General features: G+C 45.9%; 1 protein-coding gene across 1 annotated transcript in view; it reads left to right on the forward strand.

Moving 5' to 3' along the window:
• Positions 1–4935: 4935 nt before the first annotated feature.
• Positions 4936–20050, forward strand: part of ELOVL6 (ELOVL fatty acid elongase 6) — a 66996-nt gene continuing 51881 nt past the window's right edge. Inside the window, exon 1 of the mRNA XM_042871478.1 lies at positions 4936–5176. Coding sequence (XP_042727412.1) covers positions 5088–5176 — 89 coding nt within the window. The 5' untranslated portion in view covers positions 4936–5087. The remainder of the gene's footprint in view (positions 5177–20050) is intronic.

Below are 20050 nucleotides of genomic sequence, written 5' to 3' on the forward strand. Positions count from 1 at the left end.
ATGATTGAGTCCTATCCTTCATAATAGCTCCTGTGTGGGATTTGCGTAGCACATGTTTATTTTATTTAATAACAGTGATAAGTAATAGTGATATTAATCATAATAGATAAATAGTAATCAACAGGATTTAATCCTGTTACTTCTTTCCTGCTGTGGGATTTCAAGTGGTGGCTCTCATCTTCTAATGGGCAGCGAGTGGGCTGAGTATGGCTTCCAAATGCTATTGTTGCTTTTGTTGCCTCAGGACAGCAAGCACTGCAACACAGCTCATCCCTGCTGAGTTCAGCAGGACTTTCCAAAGCCATTGCAAGCTGGCCCCTCAAAATCTCACAGCAAACTGAAGATCTATAGGTTCTACAAGCTGTGATGTCTGGGATGGAGCCTGTAAGCAGTTTGGCAATACCACTGTTACATATTAAGGTTTTAGGCAAGTGAGAGTAGCGAACTTGTTTGTTCAAGAGAGATAGTGATATCAGTTTACTGGCTCTGGAAGCAGATAAACCTGCACAGAGCAAAAGCAGGTGAAAAGCCTGAGCCTGCCTAATTACACTTTCCTAACCACTGCTGGCAGATAAGCTCTGTCCTAGAGGCTGAAACCATGAAGACAAAAATCCAACCACCAGATTCTCAGGATGCCCAGTATTTTCATATGCAGCCACATCTTCAAAGCAACAGTCAGGCTTTTGCTTTCTTTCAATACCACTTCTTGAGGTTTTCAAGTAGCGCGAAAAAGTATGGAGAGTTAAGGTTGATGTATACATGCTCTTTACTGCCTTATTTCTCAACATCACCCAAAATAAACACATTCCACCCACAAATGCACACCTGAAATAACATCACTGATCACTTGAAGCATCTCCTCCTGCTCATGTGATTTTTTCATACTGCAATATAAGAGCAACGTGGTTGCACAGACCCCATTATTTCAACCACACTTCCTGTTCTTACCCTAATACATTTAAAAGGTAGTATGGAGGAACGTTAAGCAAATATATGTAATAACATCCAGCACCAAGTACCACAAAGCCTGTCTCATCTTCCAACTTCTGCCATAGACCTGCGGTGTGATCTCAGTATGCAGGCTTGAGTGGCCAGCATAGATACCCAATTTGTGTGCTCGTGTTTGAGCTTCTTGCATTTCACTTCTCTCTTTTGCCTCCTTCCCTTAAAAAATAGATCATTTTGTTGACCTCTCAGCAGGGAAAATGAGTTCATTTTCTCTCTGTTTTACTGATGGGATCAAACCCTAGAGTCTAGTTAAGAAAATAAGCCTTCAGTTGCGTTCTCTCCTTGGCTTGTAGGGATGAAACCCTCTAGAGATATGCAGATGTTCTTCCAGAAAATGTATGTAGGTAGAAAAATCCTCCCTTTTGTTTATGAATGGATACCATCTGGGGTACACTTAGAACTGCTACTAGACTATAGAAAAATGGGAAATACAAATTTTTATATGTAAATGGCTATAATGTGGAAGGTTTTGCTGTTGGATTGCATTTTATGCACAAGACTTTGTGTACTTCACAAAAGATCTTTTGTGTACCACAAAAGATTTTCCACTTCTTGCCACAGAACCATGGCCTGAAGCTTAAGCGTGAATTGAGAAATGCTTCTGCTGCTCATGGCCGTGTAGAAAATATTGAGGGTAGGGAGTGAGGAAATGAACCATGTGAAAGCAATGCTCTCATCACCTCGCTTGTAAACATGCCGAGCTGTTATCTAATCCATCTAAGCCATAGCCCCAGTGATGCGGAGGGGCAGGTTTTTGTCTGAGCTGCCCACGGGAGCTGTACTCTTATGCTGCATTTCACTCCTGCCTGTTGTCATTTCCCTTTTATCTGGTGTGAGCTGCACAAAGAATAATGCAAGTGATTTTAGAGATAGGTGGTTTCAGAGCACTCTGTTGGTTTTTAAGCATGTGATCAACTTGAAGTCTTTGGCTACTGTAGTGCAACGGAATAGGATTATGTTGAGACATGGCTTATTTTACAGATCTGGAAGATGACACAGTAATTCAGCTTTAAATTCCTTTACAACATTTTAATTCTGATTAGTGCTGACTAAAGATTTATTACCAGCTGGCTGCTCAGGCTCAGCAGTTTGTTAGTGGGATTTGCTCAGGCCCACCACAGCAACCACTCAGGCTGTGGCACAGCCCCAGTACAGCGCAGTGCCACTGACTGACCTAGTTGTGGGTCTTCACTGATAGACAGGCTTGGGCTGACAGTAAGCGGTCCTTGGCCATCTTGTTGTTTATTCCCTGGTACCTGATGAAAACATTCTCTTTGGAAGGACAGGTCAGGACCAGCTAGTAGTCCCAGAGATGCCCATCTACTTCATTCTTCCATTAGCACCATCCAAGGGCACCAATGAATTGTTTCCAGATTACAGGGAATATAGGAACCTTCATTCTTTTTCTGGCTTCCGTTATTTGTATGTTGTTTTGCTTTCAAGCCAACCAAAATTGTGGAGAGAAATCAAATCCTTTAATACATCAGTTGATACAGATGGAAAAAAAGCTTTCAGTACACAGTCCTCCTTCAAGTTTTTATTTCTTTTAGTAATTGATGCTATGTTTAAATCACGATGTTGTCTCTCGTTGCCACTTACCATACCTTATATTGACTTGTCAGCAATATAGTGTCTCATTTCCCAGCAGCTGCTAAGAGTTTAGTCAACATCCAGCTATACATCGGGACGCCAAACTATTCAAAATCACTCCTCGCGGCAATGAAGCCTAATGGTTTTTGTAGTAATTTAACACTGTGACAAGGGAGGAAAAAGTATTTGCTTAGTAGCGGTAATGATGATGGTTAGGTGCCCAACCTGATTAGACAGTTCTTTGTAAACCTTGAATGAACCTGCTCACATTATTCAACCAAATGTTCCTGGGTAAAATGTAAATGGCATTGCTGTCTATCTGGTATAAAATGCGGTGTTTAGCTGCTACACATTCTGTACAGCTTTAAGAGGCATCCTGAATGAAGGGAATAAACATTAATGCTTGATAACTAGTTACTTACTGAATGAGACAAGGAGCCCATAGGAAAAGTATAAAGTTATGCATGTGAATGCAAGCAGAAAATTTGCTAAGATTGTGCTCCCTGTCTTTTGGAGACATTATTTTGAAACCTTATCATTCTCACCGCACTCTTCCTCATGAAAGGATACTTACAACTTTAACTGCTTTCATGTAAGAATTAAACAAATTACTTTAAAAATGGTTATATAACAGTTGTTTTCCCCTAAAAGAGGCTATGTATTTTACTGTTCTCAAATGCAACTTATATAAGCGCCTAGAAGCAAGGCTGTGGAGGTGTTATACCCTCTTTCAGTGCCCATGCAGGTTTTTCTAAGTGCTGCAAGTGGAGGTGTTACCATCCAGTAAGCCATGTGGCGGGAAGAATACTCAGGTAGCCTGTGTGGGCAGAGGAAGAAGGACTGGCTGCAAATTGCTTCACCTAAATATAGGTACAGAACTCTCAAAGCTTGTGTCCAGATTTAATTGTTCAAGAGTTGCGTTTGGCAAAAGCAAGTTAACATACAATAGTGCTTGTTGAATTGTGAATGGATTTCTCCACATCCCTGTACTAAAGATACTATTCAGACACATGACTAGAGCCCACCATTGGAAGAAGCCCAGGCACATGATGCCATGAGGGCACTGCCAGGTGATGTTTCAGCTGGAGTAGCATAGCTGGGGCTAACCTACAGGAAGCTGAGCTGGCACAGGAGCAGGTCATGCAGGCAGAGAGATGCTGTGGAGCTGCTTTGCTCCTGGAATGATGGTGGGGAGCCTTCCCTTTGCCCAGACCCTGAGTAGCTTCAGGGGCAGTCACCAGGAGCAGGAAAGCGACGGAAGGCCGCAACGCCAAAACCCTGCCCCACCTACAGTCTGGTGGCTGCAAGAAGCAGTTCTGGAAAGCTTTGAGCTTCCCTTCTCTGTGTGGAAAGCAGGGAGAGGAGTGTTCCCAGGCTACTGCATTGTGTCTATGCAGACAGCAATCTCTCCGAGGAAAGACTGCTGGACCTGGATCTGCTGAGGGCCTCTGGTACAATGAGAGTAAACAATAATTCAGCACTGCCTTGCAATTTCAGTGTGAGCAGCTGAAACACATGATGCTCAAGAGCATAGTGGTCAAAATGCAGATAGAAACATCAGACAGGTTAGGTGTTGGTATCCTACATCCTGAGGGCTCCATGTTGTGTTTTTTTTGCTGTTCTTGGACAATATTAACTGAAATCCACAAGAGCCAAGGGTATGCTGACCTGTGCTGGCTCTGCTCTGCTTGTGTCTGGCATCCATGAAAGCGGGAACCCCGCTGCCTTCAGACTGCAAAGCTAGCAGGGGCTGTGCCCTGCCTTGAGACTGAGTTGTTGGGAGAAGCGTGGCTAGGGTGCTGGCTCTGCTGGAGCCAGAGGAACTCAGCTGGTGACAACAGCACGGGGCAGATGTGCCAGGAAAGATGAAATGAAGGATACATCGGTACACCCCAAGAAGGTGATGGCCCTGTGTCAGGTCTCTGTCTTAGGTGTGAGTGAAGATCTATTCTCCAGCGACCCCTAAGCGGGGCTACCCTCCTGCAGGCCGGCACTCCCGCAGCACGCCGGAGCGGGCCGAGCTGTGAAACACGGGGACCGCGCTGTTGCGGGGCCCGCAGCCTCAGCAGGTGTACGCTGAACTGAGATGCAGAAAGGCCGGGGGGCTGTGAGGCGTTTTGGGGAGAGCCCTGCTGCATAAGTCTCACCCCGTGATTCTTTACTTGGGGGCTGCCAGCACGTCCAGGGTGTCCCCTTTCCCCGGCTGGCCGGGGGATGGCGGGGGGCGGGTGTCCCGGGCGGCGGCGGCGGCGGCGGCGGCGGCGGGCGGGCACTAAGACCGCGCCGCCCCCGGGCGCTGCGCGGCGCGGCGGCTGCAGAAGAGGAGGAGACCGGCGGGCCCGGGAGGAGAGGCGCGGAGGGGAGCGGAGCTATGCTAAACCTGGGGTACCGCTGAGGCGGGGCGGCCAGGCCGGAGGCGGGAGATCTCCGGCTCCCGAGGCGGCAGGAGGCATTTAGGCGCGGGGAGCGGCTCCGCAGCCACCGGGCCAATGAACATGTCCGTGTTGACTTTGCAGGAATACGAATTCGAGAAGCAGTTCAACGAGCATGAGGCCATCCAGTGGATGCAGGAGAACTGGTGAGTGCCGGCGCTGAGCCCAGGCGGCTGCGCGGCCCCGCGGCGCCGTGCGCGGGCACGGGGCTCCGCTGCTACCTGCCCGGCTCCGCCGCTCCCCGGCCCCGCTCCCCCCGCCCCGGATCCCTCATCAAACTTCATTTCCAGCCGCGCCGCTATCAACTTTGCGGGCTGTGCGGGGAGATCTAGGGCCGGGGGCCGGGATCCCCCTTCCTGTCGCGGCCGCTCGCCCACGCCGCCCTCCGCGTCCCGGTGCCGCGCCGCCTGCCTGGGCCTCGCCGGGCGCGTCTCGCCCGCGCCGCCCTGCGCTGCCGCACTCCCTTAGCCGGGACCCGGTCTCGTCCTGCATGGCCTCTCGGTCCTCTCAGCTCGGGGAGCTGCGGGACGACGGAGGGCAGCGCTGCCCGTGCCCGTGGAGGCGGAAAGGTGCCGGGTACCTGGTAGGGCTTGGGCAGGGGCTTACGGAATCCTTCCGTGTCTCATCTGGGCTTTTCTTAAGGGCAGGATAAGCAAAATGACCAGCTTGTGGTTTGTGTATCCCTGTCGTCCTGCAGATGAGCCGTGTGGATACCCTGTATTGCTCACTACTCGCATGGGCACTCTGTATAATGGCTAGTGTGGGTAACTTGTGTTGGTACCCCATGCTGCTCTTGTCTCTGAAGAAGTGACAGCATATAGGTGCTCTTGGCCTGAGAGTGTTGGATGCTTCCCGTTTTATTCACATTCTGGAAGAAAACTGCCATCAGAATAGGACGGGCTGGTAGAAGAGGTTGGAGGGGGTGATGTTTGAGATATGCATTAGCTGGATGAGCCACAGGAGATGCAGTTCAGATTAAAGAACATGACTGGGAACCAGGATTTGTGCGTCGTCCTCGTGGTTCTCCTGCTCTTCATTATGTGACCTTGAGACAATTACATAACCTCTCCTGGGCCTCAGTTTCCCCAGCCAGCAGAGACCCGAGGTAATGCTGAATTACCTCGTGGGGTGCTTTGGTGACTGAGATGCTGTTTGCTGAGGGTCTGGGAGACATCAAGCACTGTGTAAATGCTAAGCAGTGTTACTGAAGTCTCCCTGGCTGTGTGCTTGCTGCAGTTAGCTATCTGGGACTCATCAGCATGAGGCCCCGCTGCCTGGGCCCAACAGAGGAGGCCATCGACTCTGTGCTCTGCTGTGCAGCCTGAGAGATGGGATGCTCCATGTGCATGGAGTCTCAGTGTAGTTTCACCCTCAGTAAAAGAGCTGATGCATACGTAAGTTTGATTCATATAGAAGTAAAGGAGAAGAGCAGTCTGGCCCAGGGACATTTCAGGGGACAAGATGAAGCCATGCCTGCTGCAATCTCTCTCCTAGCAAGCTTCTCTTGAAAATACTGGTGAAGCTTCTTCCAGATTTCAAGTTAGCTTATACATCCTTATCTGATGGAAGTTTGCTCATTTAATGGAACTGGTTCTGTTCCAGCACATGAGATGTTGGCGAAAAACTAACAAATAAAACACAGCAGCTAAGGGCTGTACAAGGAGGCTTCCCCACTTCCCATCGGTTTACTCCGTATGTTTGTCTGCACTGACACTGATGGCAGTGTTTGCCTTCCTGGCTTAATAGGCAGAACTTGGATGCACACATCGTGACTATGAGATGAAGTTATTAAGTAGGGATAAACACTGTTGTTTCCTCCTTAACAGGAGGATGAACTAAGGGGTCGGACTTCCCAGAAATCTGTGGCAAGAATTTATGCTCTTACTAGTCATTAAATGTAGGTAAACAAGTCCCAAAGGTGTGGCATTTGTTATTTTACTTCCATCTCAGAAACAGCTCTTGATGCCTTACAAGGCCAAAAAATAATAATAAATAAGATCTGTAGTGTATGTGAGGCAAGGAAGTGGCTCTAAGTGTTGAGCAGCTTCTGGGTTTGGAGCATCAGTGGAGTTCAACTTGATTGCAATGAGGACAGACCAGATTTAGGCAGTGCATTAATCCCTTTACATACCCTCTGGGTTCTGGACTGTTTAAATACTAGCAAGCCCTTTTAATTATAACTTTTCCAGCCAGGCTGGAAAAGCTTGAACACAAAGTCCTGGGGTAGTGGCATGCCCCCCTGTGTACCAGTGTTGTTGGTCTGTATGTGTGATGGTGCAAGGGACAACATGGCTGCTTCTCTTTTGCCAGGGCTGAGCCTCTTTTGCCTCCATTCTACCACTCCAAACTGCTCTTCAGGGCAAATGAATGTCACGGGGAACTTGGCACCTCACTCATTGCAAACACCCATGATTGCCTTCAGCACACATACGTGCTGGGGTTGTTCGCACTCCCACGTCTGCCTCTGAAGGTGTTCCCTGTGAGGCTAATGTGGATGGAGCCATCCTGACAGCTGAGAGCTGTGACAGCAGTGAGTGAGGGCCTCCTTGCCTCATCCTAGGTATTCCTCTTTCAGTTTATGAAGACCCTCCTCCCACAGTGAGAAGGCTTTCTGGAGCGTGGACCTACATTAGCTATGCTGTACAGAGGCTGCTGTTGGAATGCAGAGGTAAAATGAATGGTCCATTCCCAGTACCTCCAAGCTCATGAACTTCAAGCCTTCCTGGTGTGCCATCCCACCACCCTACTGCATGGCAGTAGGATTGGTGTAAGGCCACCAGTCTCAGGGGCAGAGCTGGTCCCCTACCCCACACCAGTAACAACAGGTTTGGGAGAGGCTAACGAGCTGCTAGGTCCATTGGGTCCCATGGAGCAACTTGCACTTGTGTTGTGTGAAGTCTGTTGTTTACCACCATCTGCCATCAGATAAGTGGATTTTCATGTAAGATGCAGCACCCCATTGATCTTATCATGCTTGTGCTGTGGGAGTTGTGATTTCAGCAAGATAAGAATTAAGCCTGAAGTTTGTTAAAACTATTGCTTAAAATGAATTCTTGGATCAAGCTGTCCTACTACCTCCTGCCAAACTTCTTTGAAAAGAGATGAAGCAAATAATCTGCGGAATATTATTATTTTTAATCAAGCTGCTCCATGAGAGTGCATGCTACTGTAGCCCTTCATTTCTTTGAATCAATAAATTGTGGATTTTGCAGGGGACTGCGGGCTCAGGCAGGCATGCAGCAAAGGGGCCAGCAGCGCTGCCATTCTGGCTGCAGGCACTGCGGCGGCAGAAAGTGGCCGGAGCTGAAGTGGCAGAGATGGGTGGCGGGAGCGCTGCCTGCCGGGTGCCGCCGCGCCGCAGAGCGCCAGGTTGGGGCATCGGCACCGAGTGACAGTTGTTCCTGTTATAATTGTCTGGCCAATAATAATTATCTTCAGATGTCTGCTGACGAGGGGCTCGCCAATGGGGAGGCAGGAGGCCTGTGCTGACTGCGCTGAGATTATCTGCCTGGGGTGACGTCACGCGAGGGCTTGCCGAAAATCACAGAAACTTTTCCTGTGCTGCTTCGCCACCGGCGGCAGAGCTCTGGGATCCCATCCCGAGCCATTGGTGTCCTGGCAGCTCTACACTGCAGGGTTCTGCTCCCCCCATCCCTCTCCATGTTTCTCTGTTTCCTTTAACCCTTGTCAGCCAGCAGCAGGCTCTCAGGTGGCAGCAGGAAGATGAAAGCAGAGCTAGTTGCTCCCCAAGGATGCTGTGGGGCTGTGCTGTAGTAAGTGGCCATTTTTGTTAATGAAGCTGTAGGACAGAGTGAAGCCCTGTGGAAAGTCTGGCAACTCAGGCATGACTGTGAAATTACCTCCGAGCTTTAGATTAGTATAAATGCTTTTGTATTAGAAAAGCTGGTTTTAACCTTTTCTTATCTGAAATTCTTATGTGGCAGGGGACTGAGAGTACCTCTAATTCTGGGGGAAATTTACACCCCGCTATAATTCTTTTTCCAGTCCAAATTGAAAATAGATGTGGAAAGGCAGAAGGTGTGCCAATTTGGGTTTCAAGATGTGCTTCCCTTTTAATAATTCATGCAGGCACCATCGTTCTGGACAGGTTTGTTTCCTAAATGCAGAACAAGCTTCTCTAATCCACTTAAGTCCTCTTACTTCATGCAGAAATCATAAATAAGAGGCTGTGCCTATCACTCCAGGCATGTGTGTATGGCAGCCTAAGATTGATGTAAGCTACTTCCTTATATATGTTTTTGAAACCGAGTGCTTGCAAAATGCCAGGGGAACGTGAAGAGCAATGCTGTGGTCACCCTGTCTTTCTCTTGAGTGCCATGGCAGGGATGCAAAATGCAGCACTGGAGCTGCTCTTCACCGTGGAGGCTGTTTTATTTGACCAAGTTCAGAGAATGTAGGTTACCTTTACATTTACTCCAGTGCCCAGAAAGCCGTTCTGCTGTTCTCTGGTGCCAACTGGCCAGAAAGCTGAAAGAGTGAAGATACGGAGTGCTGTTGGTGCCATGGAAATTAGCGAATAGCAACTCTTTGCATTTTCTCCATCCTTTCCTGAGCAAAAGACTGATGTACTACATCATCACAGAACTCTGCCTCTGTGAAAGTGCAAGGATGAAGCCAGAGGAGAGCAGCAGCATTGTCATTTCAGAGTTCAGGTGATCAGTTATTTTCAGTCTCTGTGTGTGCTTGAGGAAAACAACAGAACAGAAGAGATGGTGGCACAGAAATATCATCCTGAAGATAAATGTGTTGGTGACTTCTAGATTCAGCCTGCCTCTGAAACAGTCACTGGCCTTTCCCTCACCCTATTCCCGGAGTTTGAGCACATCTCTTTTTGTGCAGCTTCATGAATTTTTAAGCTTCTGAGAGCGAAGACATCTCTTCTGCTTCATATGTGAAACACTGTACTTGTGGGACTAGCCACCTAGTAAAAATGGCCAACATGAACTCATTTAGGAGACTGCCATTATTTTCAAATGCAAATTTGAATACTACGGATAGTTTTCACTTAGGAAGAGTTACATAATGCTGAATTACTTTGGCACTTTTGAAAACACAGCTAACATCTTCAGCTAGGTTCATGTCATTAGAGCAGAATGCAACTAGCATGGTTTAAGGCCAGGTTGGACGGGGTCCTGGGCAACCTGATCTGAATGTGTATGTTTGGTGGCCCTGCTAGGCAGGGGGGTTGGAACTACATGATCCTTGGGGTCCCTTCCAACCTGGGTGATTCTGTGATTCTGTGATTCTGTGTGATAGGACTTTCGATAACTCCATTTGCTACTCTACTTAATGTAACTGTCCTCCCAGACCACTGTATGCAGTCAGCCTTTGTGATCAGAGCATCTATTGCTCCCTAAGGAGTAAAGCCTGGTCCTGTTAATATTGGCCTCAGCAGAGAAAGGTCTGGCCAGTTATCGAACTCTCAAATTTTTGCTTTGTGTTTGAAATTCATGTCTTCTCCACAGCTGCCTGTAGTGGCACTGGGGATAGAGGGATGTTTGTACTTATTTATTCTTTTAACTCTTTACGCAGTCTCTGCACCTTGCTCAAGAACCTAGCCCAAGCACTTCTCAGCTCAATTTCATGTCAGGATTCTTAGTGATAAATGTAGAGATTAAAAGGGGTGACATCTTGTAAGGAAAAGGCTGTAATGTTCCTGTTTTCCTAACAGTGTAAGCACTGGACCGGTTCCCCAAGTGCCTTGGTGGTGTGGGCAATCGGAACAGACTGATAAGTGAGCACAGAGACTCTGCTCTGCTTCAGAGTTTGTTGAAATGCAGGAAAATATAGAGTTGGGATTTCCTTTTTTGCTTCAGGGGTAAACTTTGAATGCCTGTGGAGTTTTCTGTAGTTTTGAGAGTGATTTTTGTAGTACAGGGTCCACTGGGAGTACATGAAGTAAGATGACAGAAAACACTCCTGAAAGCTTAATCAAGAGAGAGTTAAATGCTTTTTTTTTTTTTTTTTTTTTTCTAATGGAAGTGGTCAGAGGTTAAAATATTATTTTTAAATGTAAGTTGGCATTAGCTGAAATGTAAAATAAACTTTTATTGACTCAGACTGTATTGACGTGAGCTGTTAGTACAACAGCTTCACCTGTGTATTGCTATACAATACTACTATGCAATACTATTTTATTTATTTATTTTGTAAACTGTTTTGTCAGCCCACTTGAATCTTGTCCTGACCTGATGCAGAAAAAATTTGCCTTTACTTTGTGCTGACAGAGTGCCTTGCAAAGTGATGCTCCATCCCTGAGTGAAGCCCCCAGCACTTCTGGTGCTGTGAGCCTGCTGTTCTCGCTTCCGTAAGTGTGTGTCACAGTGCAGAATTCCCTGGGCTTTCTGTGGGCTGCAGGTGCAGTCCAGTGGGGTGCTCTGCAGGGATGCTCAGGTTAGTGGCATCCTGGCAGGCAGTGCTGTGGGTAGCAACATGTCTGTGCTTGCACCTGGTCTAATTCAAGGAAGAAACTCTGTCACTTCATTAAGACTGGAAAAGACCTCTAAGATCATCTAGTCTGACCCCAACCCATCCGTACCATGCCCACTAACCACATCCTTCAGTGCCGCATCTACGTTTCTTGAATGCCTCCAAGTATGGTGACTTCACCACCTCTCTGGGCAGCCTGTGCCAGTGCCTGACCACTCTTTTGTCCTACTATCCAATCTGAACCTCCGCTGGTGCAACTTATTACTCTGGTCCCAAGGGACAAAGCCAAGGTGGCAATGTGTACTGTTTTCCCATCCAAAGTAGCAATTGCACATGATGGCAACTTTCCTTGTGCCCTTTGTACTGTTCTCCATTACGCATCTTTAGCTGCAAGCCTTATTGATTCATGTGAGGTCAACAATCTTACCTTTGATTGCCACGAGGCTTACTTGTGTTAATTATGGACTTGGGAGCAGGTGGAAATGCTCCAAAAGTAACATGACCTGATCTGCCAGGGTAAGCGGCCAGAATGTTGCAGAGGATACATGCCACAAAGTGATGAAACGATGGGCAGATCTTGTATCTGCCAAGAAATCTTTGACCCTGTGTAGAGAGAATGGTTATTTGGAGTGATGAAGGAGTTTTACCTTGTGCCAGAGATCCTGGGGCTTTGCAGAGGGCGTGCAATAGTTTGTGCAATGTGCAGCATACAGGGGAGTGATGATCATTCATCCCTGAGTGTGGCGGAACCTGGCCTCAAACTGAGCATAGCCATAGCCTAAACCCACATAGCCCATAGTACAAACCCACATCCATCATCCAGGAACAGTACTTCAGAATGTGCTGAAGTCTCATGGTTTCAATGAAAGTTGGGGGCTTATGTCATCTCTGAAAATTGTTCCTTGTGTCTTAGTTTCTTAGCTGGAAAATATGAGGCAATTTCTCTCTAAGGTATTAATGTTTGTTTGTTTGTTTGTGTGTTTTAAGTGTGTCATAGAGGTTATTCTGAAATGGTAAGACCTGTATGAGTAGTTGTGTTAGAAGAATTCAGAAAACATAGACTTTACGCTAATACCATGCAACTTTATATTTGTGTGGCGGTGAAGAAGACTTCATTCTTGGGAAGAATGTGGGGCAAAGTCTGTCTCCTTGACTGTGGTAACCGGAGAGTAAGAAACTGTTCTAATATTGGAGAGAAGGCAGTTTGTTGTTAAGCCTGGACCATTTGTAACTGCAAATTTATGGAAGGAATTGTCCTTCACATAGTCCAATAAAGCTTCAGACATCTTCTGATGATAACTTTTAAGTAGAAATTTTAAAGCTTACTGGTAATTAGTTCCAGCATATGAAGCTTGGAAATTGAGTGAAAAATAAGTTGATCATCATCCACAATCATGGCGTCTCAATTTGAATGCACTGATTCTGGAATCTGATGAATTCACTTACCTCTGGGCATGAAATTTATGGTCAGTCCAGGGTATTATTAAGGGTGAATATTTACCCTGTGTATCTTGAGCCATCAGTCATATAAACACACCTAGAAAGAGCAATCCCGGGGATTGCCAATTAACATTTTAAGAGGAAGAAACAGTGGGCCTAGCTCATCTCAGTAAGAATACCAAGGTGGTATTAGTGAGGAGTTGGATCCTCTGACTAATAAGGTTGTCTGGTTTTCTTTTTTCTTTTACATTTAGAGCTGTTAAGAGGTACTTAAGATGGTAGTAAATTCCCCTAAGTATAAACAAAAGCAGGATGCTAAAGTTGTTGCTCTGTTCCGTTCAGATAATGGTTTTCTTCAGAAATCTTTACAAAGTCTGGCTTTCCTCTTATTTTAGCTTTAATAGGGAATTTTCCCGGTTCTTCTGTGCATCTGCCAAATGCAGGACTTCTGTAAATACTAATGGGAGTTTTGTGGTTTCAGACATATGACATACGCAGGCAGCTGAAAGCCTTGGGTTTTCTTCCTTTCTTGCTCTCCCTGGAGGGGCTGGTTTTCCAACTCCTTTTTCATGTCTTTGCAGATCACAATTAAGGGAAGTGTTTGTTCGTAACTAAGAACTTTTTGGACAGCTTAGGTTTAGATTCATTGCTTGCTTGTGGTTTCTTCATCATCCTTGGTTGACAGCTGGTGATTTTTGTGTTTCCAAGGTGGAAGCTGAAATCACAGATTTGCATTAAGTGAACGCTGACTGGGTACACATCATTGATTATGGATCCATGATGAAGCAAGTTATTCAAGAAACAAAAGTTTTGAGATGCAGAATGTTTTCATTATTTTCTGAGCGCACTGCCCCCTTACATTTTTGCATAAAAGACTGCTGTTGGATGCTATCTGAAACAAGATACTGACCTTGTTCAGCTTTTCACCTCACTTGGTCACTCCTGTGTGCTTAAATACTGTTTTTTGATCTTATGCCTGATGAAGAAAGAACTATTTTTGGTACCACTCACACCGGAACAGTCCTGTAGCGACCTTCTGTTTTGCAATGGCTCTGTGGGCACAGAGCATAAGTTTGTTTTTTTACGTCATTATTTGTTGTTTCAGAACTCTGTAAACACTTTAGAGTTAAATCCATTATTTTTAAATCTTACTTGGATTGGCAATTCATGCCAATCATACTGCCTTCATGATACTGCATTTCTGTGGGTCCAATACCACACGAGATGCCCTTGTTCAAGGCACGACCCTTGTATGTTGCCTTCAGATGTAGTTGCATGGTCCTTGATTTCTGGAATAGAGCAATAACAAAAGAAGACTGCTGGTTTGTAGCTTTGCTCAGCCTGTGTCATACCTCATGTGCTAAAAAGCACATTGCTGCAACTAGCTGGGAAAATCCTGGGTAAAATCTGTAATAAATTTTCTGCTGACTTCAACACGAGAGAGAAAGTTTCTAAAATTGTATGTGTTAGGTAAATGTAATGTAGCTTCTGGTATGTAAAATGTTTGTGATAACGCGCATATTTTGAAGTGGTCATTACTGTAAGTGGAATAGTTGGAAAAGATGCAAGAAGAATACTAAGAGAAAGGAGATTGTGTCTACATATAGGAAAGATGCACACCAGGCTGATAAAATAGGCAATCAAGGCAGAAATAATAATTATAAGGTCTAACACTGGTGAGTGAGCAGTGCTCTCCCCTCTGTTTTTTCTAGTAGTATGCCCTGATTGAAAAGAAAAATGGACTAGATTAAGAAAATATCTGTTGTGTATCAACATTAAAGCTGAGAGCATAGATTTCAACCTTAGGTTTTCCAAATTCTCTTCTTGCCTTAGCAGTCCCCGCGAATTTTCAGCAGCTTTGACATCGTGAAGCATATTCCCTGGTGGAAGGCCAGTGGCTCCAGGTTAGACCTGCAAGGCATGTAAGATCCTGAGGGTGGTCCTTGCATCTCTGAACTTTTATGAGTAAGGTGAGCAGTTTTGAACTACATCAATTTAAATGGTATATGTGATTGAGGGAGCCTCTTGACAGACCACAAGTATTTTGCTATGCTTTCGTTTTACAATTTTCTGCAGGCTTTTGTCTTGACTGGTTGTCTCCTGATGACCTTATAAGTTACAATTCAAATTTATTGCTGGCAAAGAGTAGGTCCAGTTCCATTAAATTAGATCATGTTGCATCTGCTTAAAGGGGACATGAATTAGGCTTCAGACATCTTTAGTCAATTTTCCTTGCTTGAATTTTCAAGAATGAGTTGTGGTGGAATTTCAAGAAGCTCAGGTGTTGCAAAAATAGAGACACTTGTATTCATTGTATTACTGTGCAGAGATACTGTTTTCTAGTATCCTTTTGCCTTTCACTAAGGTCTAGACAGAATATTTACAGTCATGTGCTAGGTGAGTTTTATGCTTTAATGACAGAAAGCTAGGTAACATATCTAATGGTAGCAGCTGCCTCGCAAGTAGTGGTTCTGCACCGCTACTGGGGCTGCTCTGAGAGCTACTCGAAGCCACTGTGCCTGAAAATCTCACCAGGCTAGCTTGACTACTTCATTGACTTTCACATGAGGTCTCTTCTCAGCTCCTATATGACATTAAAAGAAAGAAAGATTTTGATTTCCAGCAATTTTGACAGCCGCCCTTGATACATACAGTAGGCTGAAGCACATCAGGTGTAAGCTTCGTACCGGCATGTGTTTTTCTTGACCCTGCCCCTTGAATGTCAGCCAGCTTGTGGGGCAACACAGCAGCATCCCTGTTGCTCCTTGCTCATGGGGGAGATGTCAGAGTGGGTTGGCTTGCTTGTGTTTGCTGTATCTGGAGCATGCAACCACAGCTGCAGTCAGATGGCCAGGGCCACTTGACATGGCGTTGCCTGGTGCCATGACCTCCTGTGGAGCCTCAGAAAGGCCTGATGAAGGCAGTAAACTGACTGCTTTTCTGGAGGCTGTCTGTGTGACTTTCCTAAAAGCAAGCCAACAGGAGATGGAGATGACATGCCTGTTGGCACTTAGTGCCCAAGGAAGCACACATGTGGCTTGTGGCTCACATACTTTGAGCAGTCTTCTGGCTGCCCGAGCGTGCGTAAAAGCTGTAAGATGTGAATGACTCCAACCCTTGGCTCCACACAGGCCCAACATCCAAACCCTATGTCTGCTAGCATTGTCCAAAGGCTCCTTGAACTCTCGTAGCTCAGGGCCGTGCCCACTGCCCTAGACAGAGTGTTCCACGTCCATTGGTGCAGAACCTTCCCCTAACCCCCACCTGACCCTACCCTGACACAGCTCTGTGCCATTCCCTCAAGCCCGTCACTGTTCCCAGAGAGCAGAGCTCACTGTGAGGAGCTGCAGCCGCCATGAGGCCTCCCCTCAGCGTCCTCTGTTGTGCACTGAGCAAACCCAGGGATGTCAGTGATTCCTTGTATGTCTTGCTCTAAGAGGGGTAACACGCCCTTTTGGAGAACTGGAGGCTTTCAAAGACCCTCACTGTGAAAACTGATGTTTGGGATTCATCCCAGTCTGTGGGATTACATGGGATGGTGGTGATGTTAGACATAGCTTTGTTCAGATGGTGATGTGAGCGCTGCGAAGTTGAGCTCGGCTGCCATTCCATGGGCTTCCTGCTGGACTGCAGTGGAGAGGAGGGACAACACATGAGGGAAGTACGTATGTGGCAGATGGGGTTATGCGGTGGATCAAGGTCCTGTTTCTTAGAGACGCTGGCTAGTGATGGCTTTTGTGTGCCATATCAGAAAAATAGGCAACTGGCAATAAGTTTGCTTGTAGCTTGAAGCCCAGTGAGTTTTGCAAGACTTCCCAGCTCTGTCCCTTGGTGCCTTGTCCTACTCACCACTTTCTGTAGTCGCAGCCAGCAAGTGTGGTGCAGCCATGTGTGATTCCCTGGCCAAAGGCAGAAGGTCAGTGACTTAGTTTGCAGAGCTTGTGGGAGGATGAGCCAGGACACAGGCTAATTTGTAAACAGGTTCAGTGGAGCGTTTTCTGGCCTACAATGCAAATGGGCTAATTCTGAGACCACGTGGTATTTGTGGTGACAAGTGACTGGATCTCTACCATCACCCTTCCATCTCTAAACGTGGTATAGATTTATTTTTTCTACATAAACAGAGAAATGGAAGAAATCCGCAGCAAAACGTTCCCCAAAGCTACATGAAAATGCATTGTCCCCCTTGCAAGTGGGGGCCTTTGTACAGGGATGGAGTGTCACTGGGTTGATACGGCTTCCCATCTCATTTTGCCTGCATTGCTTCCAGCAAGGCTGCCCACATTTGCTGACTCATGCTGGTGCTGCCTTTTTCCCTTGTATTTCCTGTTGTGTTGATTTTTATCTCTGCTCCCAGGGCTGTGCCTTGGATACTCTATGATCAGAGTATGTGTGTTTGCCTGTGATTGTGGTGAAAAATGTCTACATTTCAAGACAAATGTTAATACTGCTAACATACAAGTGAGCAACAGCAATCAAGTAAAGGGGATGAAGGCACTCCACAGTAGAGACTGCTGTGCTCTCTCACTTGCTGCAATGCTGTCCTCATGTGAAAGTGCTTCCAAGCTGTGCATCACAGGAGCTGGGCATGGCTTAAGAGCATGGAGGAGCTTTAGGACTGCTGGAGCCCTGCTGGTCTGCTTCTGCCATCTCTGCATAGCGAATCAAAGATTGTCACGATGCTTCCAGATTAGGTTTACCCAGCTCCTCTCCCTGGGTGATCTGCTCCCTTTCAGCCTTGCTTGTTTTCCCACTTTGATCTTCTACTCAGAGCCACTGAGTGAGTGAATCTCTTGCCACTTGAGAGGATGACTGCTCTTAATGTAGAATGCTTAGGTGCATCTGGAAGTACAGCTCGTTTCCTGTTTATGTGCCCAAATGCCATCAATACTAGTCTTAAGCAACACTCCTTAAAATCTTTGAGGATCCAGCTTGATACGCAAAGACAATTACAACTTCAATTCTTTTCAATTTAAGAGTCAAGGCTCCTAAATCATGTCTGTGGGTATCCCAGCTGGTTTTGTCTGTCTTGTCTTCTCAGTGTCTTCTGATCAAGTCACCCAAGTCACCATTCTTTTTTTTTTTTTTTTTTGGTCAGATGATGTACAGTGTTTTACCAGCAGTCCTCATGCAAGGAATGACATTGCATGGTCAATTACCGGGAAGCTAGTTAGCAGACAGCTTCTTTCCTCATGGATCAAAGAGCATTACATACCCATTCCCAGGAGCTTGTACCACACAGGAAGGATAACCTTACAGCAGCATTGCTGTAAATGAAGCACGCTCTTCCCATTTGCCTTTTCCTGCTCATCAGTTTGTGTCACAGCAAGAGTGGGCAGCCAGCATTCCCCAACATCACCAAGTGTAATTCAGCACTGAAGATGCCTTTGAAATTCTGTCTATGTTGAAGTTATGACCTCTGCACACCAGTTCTTTTTTATTATGCTAACCTGTATTTATGGTACTGCTTATTGCAGATGTGGGTATTGCAGGTTTAGTCAAACCAGGGACATCTGGCATTTGCAAACAGAAATACAAGACTTGAAAGTCTTGGCGTTTTTGATTTGGAATTTCTGCAAGTGCCGGAGGGCATGAAATGCACAGCTTCTCTGGTGTTTTCTTCTGTTACATTGCTGCTACAGAAACATTTCTGTTGCCTTCTCAAACTGAAAGCCCTCCAGGCATTTCAGTGACAATACTAAGTACCTGGGACCAACTTTGCTCCGTTTTGGATTTACATTTTTGTCATTGATTCTGAATATGCACTGTACCAAATATATTTGTAAACAGTACAAGGAGGGTATACATACTCTTTCCACTTACTCTTAATGATTCTCAAAAGCAGTGCCTGGCACTGTGAGCCCATTCAGTGAGGACAAAATGATGACCAAAGCATGTCCTCCATTAAATTAGTCCTTCTCTGCTTCAGCTTCCTCTGTTCTTGTGGTATATTTACTGGCAAAGAAAATCTGGCACCACCTATTTGTAAATGATAAATTTATATTCATTTTACCCAACCAAACAGAAACCAGCCCTGGAACAGACAATAATATGAGAGCTTTAGAAAAGACATCTCATCTTTATCAGTCAGTGGTGTTATGTACTCTGAATGGGTAATATGGGCTTTGTTTTCAGCATAGTGCTGTGTCCCACAACAGGGTGAGCAATGGCACTGCTCTCTTCTATCTCTCCTCCACCCCAGGCAGCGGCAGTGTTTTGATGTTCTCTTGTTCAGCTACGCAGTAAGTTTGGGGCATGAATGGCTGCTTCAATGCAGATTTTAGGAGTGAAAATGGGAACCAGAACTCCATATCCATTCCCTTGCCCAAGTCAGGCCATCCAGCTTTTCATTTAAGATACAAGGAAGCGATTGGTACCTCCTGAAGATGCTTGGGGCTGTGGGCAGAGATGGGAAAGCATCCATATATTACTTCTCTCTTAGGCCGGATTTTCCAGCTGTTTATTTTACAAGTGTGTTGAGACATCTTAATGCAGTTACTTGTTATTAAGGCTAACAAGTTAATTTTAATGACTTTAATAGACCTCTAGCGTTCATGTTTAATCCACTACTATTTACTGGCCTATGTAGTCTGTTGATGCTTTTTAAAGCTTCAGACTTGGTAGCTCATTGAAAGAGTTCTTTTTTTTTTCATATCCTTGGATGAATTTCTTTCTGCTAACCAGTGTAGACTTCAGCACTGTATTTGGTCTAAAATTCAAAACCATCTTCACAAGATAGACTGACATAGTCGTAGAAGCATCAGCAGCTGACTTTGGAAAGAGTGACTGCATCTGGCCAGCAGAGGTGTAGAGAGAAGGGAGCAGATTTGGACTGACTCAAATGAGGCATAAAACAGTGTGCTAGCCAAGGAGGTGTAAGAAGCTGTCCAACAGACCATAGAGCCCTGTTCACCGAGATGAAACTCAGCTCTGGGTGCTTCCAGCCCACTTCAGGTTCCCAGGGAGAAACATCCTGCTGGTTACAGCACAAGAATAAGTATCAGCCGCTGCTTTTTTCTGTTTCATTTGAACTTCTTTTGGCATAAGAATGCTTCTCCAGCAATTCAATTGTAAGTTCCAGAGTTTCTGAACTATATTAAAATTTAATCTGCCCTCTAGTAGCTGACAGT

Source organism: Lagopus leucura, unplaced genomic scaffold (assembly GCF_019238085.1).
Source record: "Lagopus leucura isolate 7727_CA_CO unplaced genomic scaffold, USGS_WTPT01 Super-Scaffold_100004, whole genome shotgun sequence".
In the NCBI taxonomy this organism is placed as follows: Eukaryota; Metazoa; Chordata; class Aves; order Galliformes; family Phasianidae; genus Lagopus; species Lagopus leucura.